The 906-nt window shown below is 68.8% G+C and overlaps 1 protein-coding gene across 1 annotated transcript; it reads right to left on the bottom strand.

The window, feature by feature from the left end:
- Window positions 1-526: 526 nt before the first annotated feature.
- On the bottom strand, window positions 527-697 carry VOLCADRAFT_39261 (uncharacterized protein; the record flags this gene model as incomplete). Its single annotated transcript, XM_002959353.1, has 1 exon — window positions 527-697. A coding segment is annotated over one exon (171 nt), but the record flags the coding sequence as incomplete, so codon positions are not given.
- Between the last annotated feature and the right edge of the window lie 209 nt (window positions 698-906).

The following is a 906-nucleotide window of genomic DNA, read 5'->3' on the forward strand; positions in this document are numbered from 1 at the left end:
TACTGCCGCACTGCTGCAGAAGTCCATACTGGCGTCTGGGCAGGGGCTTTACCTGTCTAAAGCTGGAACCTGCCTTCCTGGATGTCTGCTTCATGAGGCGAGAGTAGTTCCTGCGAACTATGGTCAACATCACACCACCCAGCCGTACTGGAACTTATTGGCATGAGGCCCAAGTGGATTTTAGGATGATTATAATTCAATCCACTTGCCTCAACCGGTACCTTTCGATACCACCATTTCATGGTTGTGTCACCCCCAAACCCCCAGGCCCCCAGGCTCCCAGGCCCCCGGCTCCCAGGCCCCCAGGCTTCCAGGCCCCCGGCTCCCAGGCCCCCAGGCTCCCAGGCCCCCAGGCTCCCAGGCTCCCAGGCTCCCAGGCTTCCAGGCCCCCAGGCTCCCAAGCTCCCAGGTTCCCAAGCTCCCAGGCCCACAGGCTCCCAGGTCCCCAGGCTCCCAAGCTCCGAGGCCCACAGGTACCCAGGCCCCCAGGCTCTCAAGCTCCCAGGCCCCCAGACTCCCAAGCTCCCAGGCTCCCGGGTCCCCAGGCTCCCAGGCCCCCGGGCTTCCAGGATCCCAGGCCCCCAGGCTCCCAGGCTCCCAGGCTCCCAGGTCCCCAGGCTCCCAGGCTCCCAGGCCCCCAGGCTCCCAAGCTCCCAGGCTCCCAGGTCCCCCGGCTCCCAGGCCCCCAGGCTTCCAGGCCCCCGGCTCCCAGGCCCCCAGGCTCGCAAGCTCCCAGGCCCCCAGGCCCCCAGACTCCCAAGCTCCCAGGCCCCCAGGCTCCCGGGTCCCCAGGCTCCCAGGCTCCCAGGCTCCCAGGCCCCCAGGCTCCCAAGCTCCCAGGCTCCCAGGCTCCCAGGTCCCCAGGCTCCCAGGCCCCCAGGCTCCCAGGCTCCCAGGCTCCCAAGC

This window comes from Volvox carteri (assembly GCF_000143455.1).
Source record: "Volvox carteri f. nagariensis unplaced genomic scaffold VOLCAscaffold_175, whole genome shotgun sequence".
NCBI lineage: Eukaryota > Viridiplantae > Chlorophyta > Chlorophyceae > Chlamydomonadales > Volvocaceae > Volvox > Volvox carteri.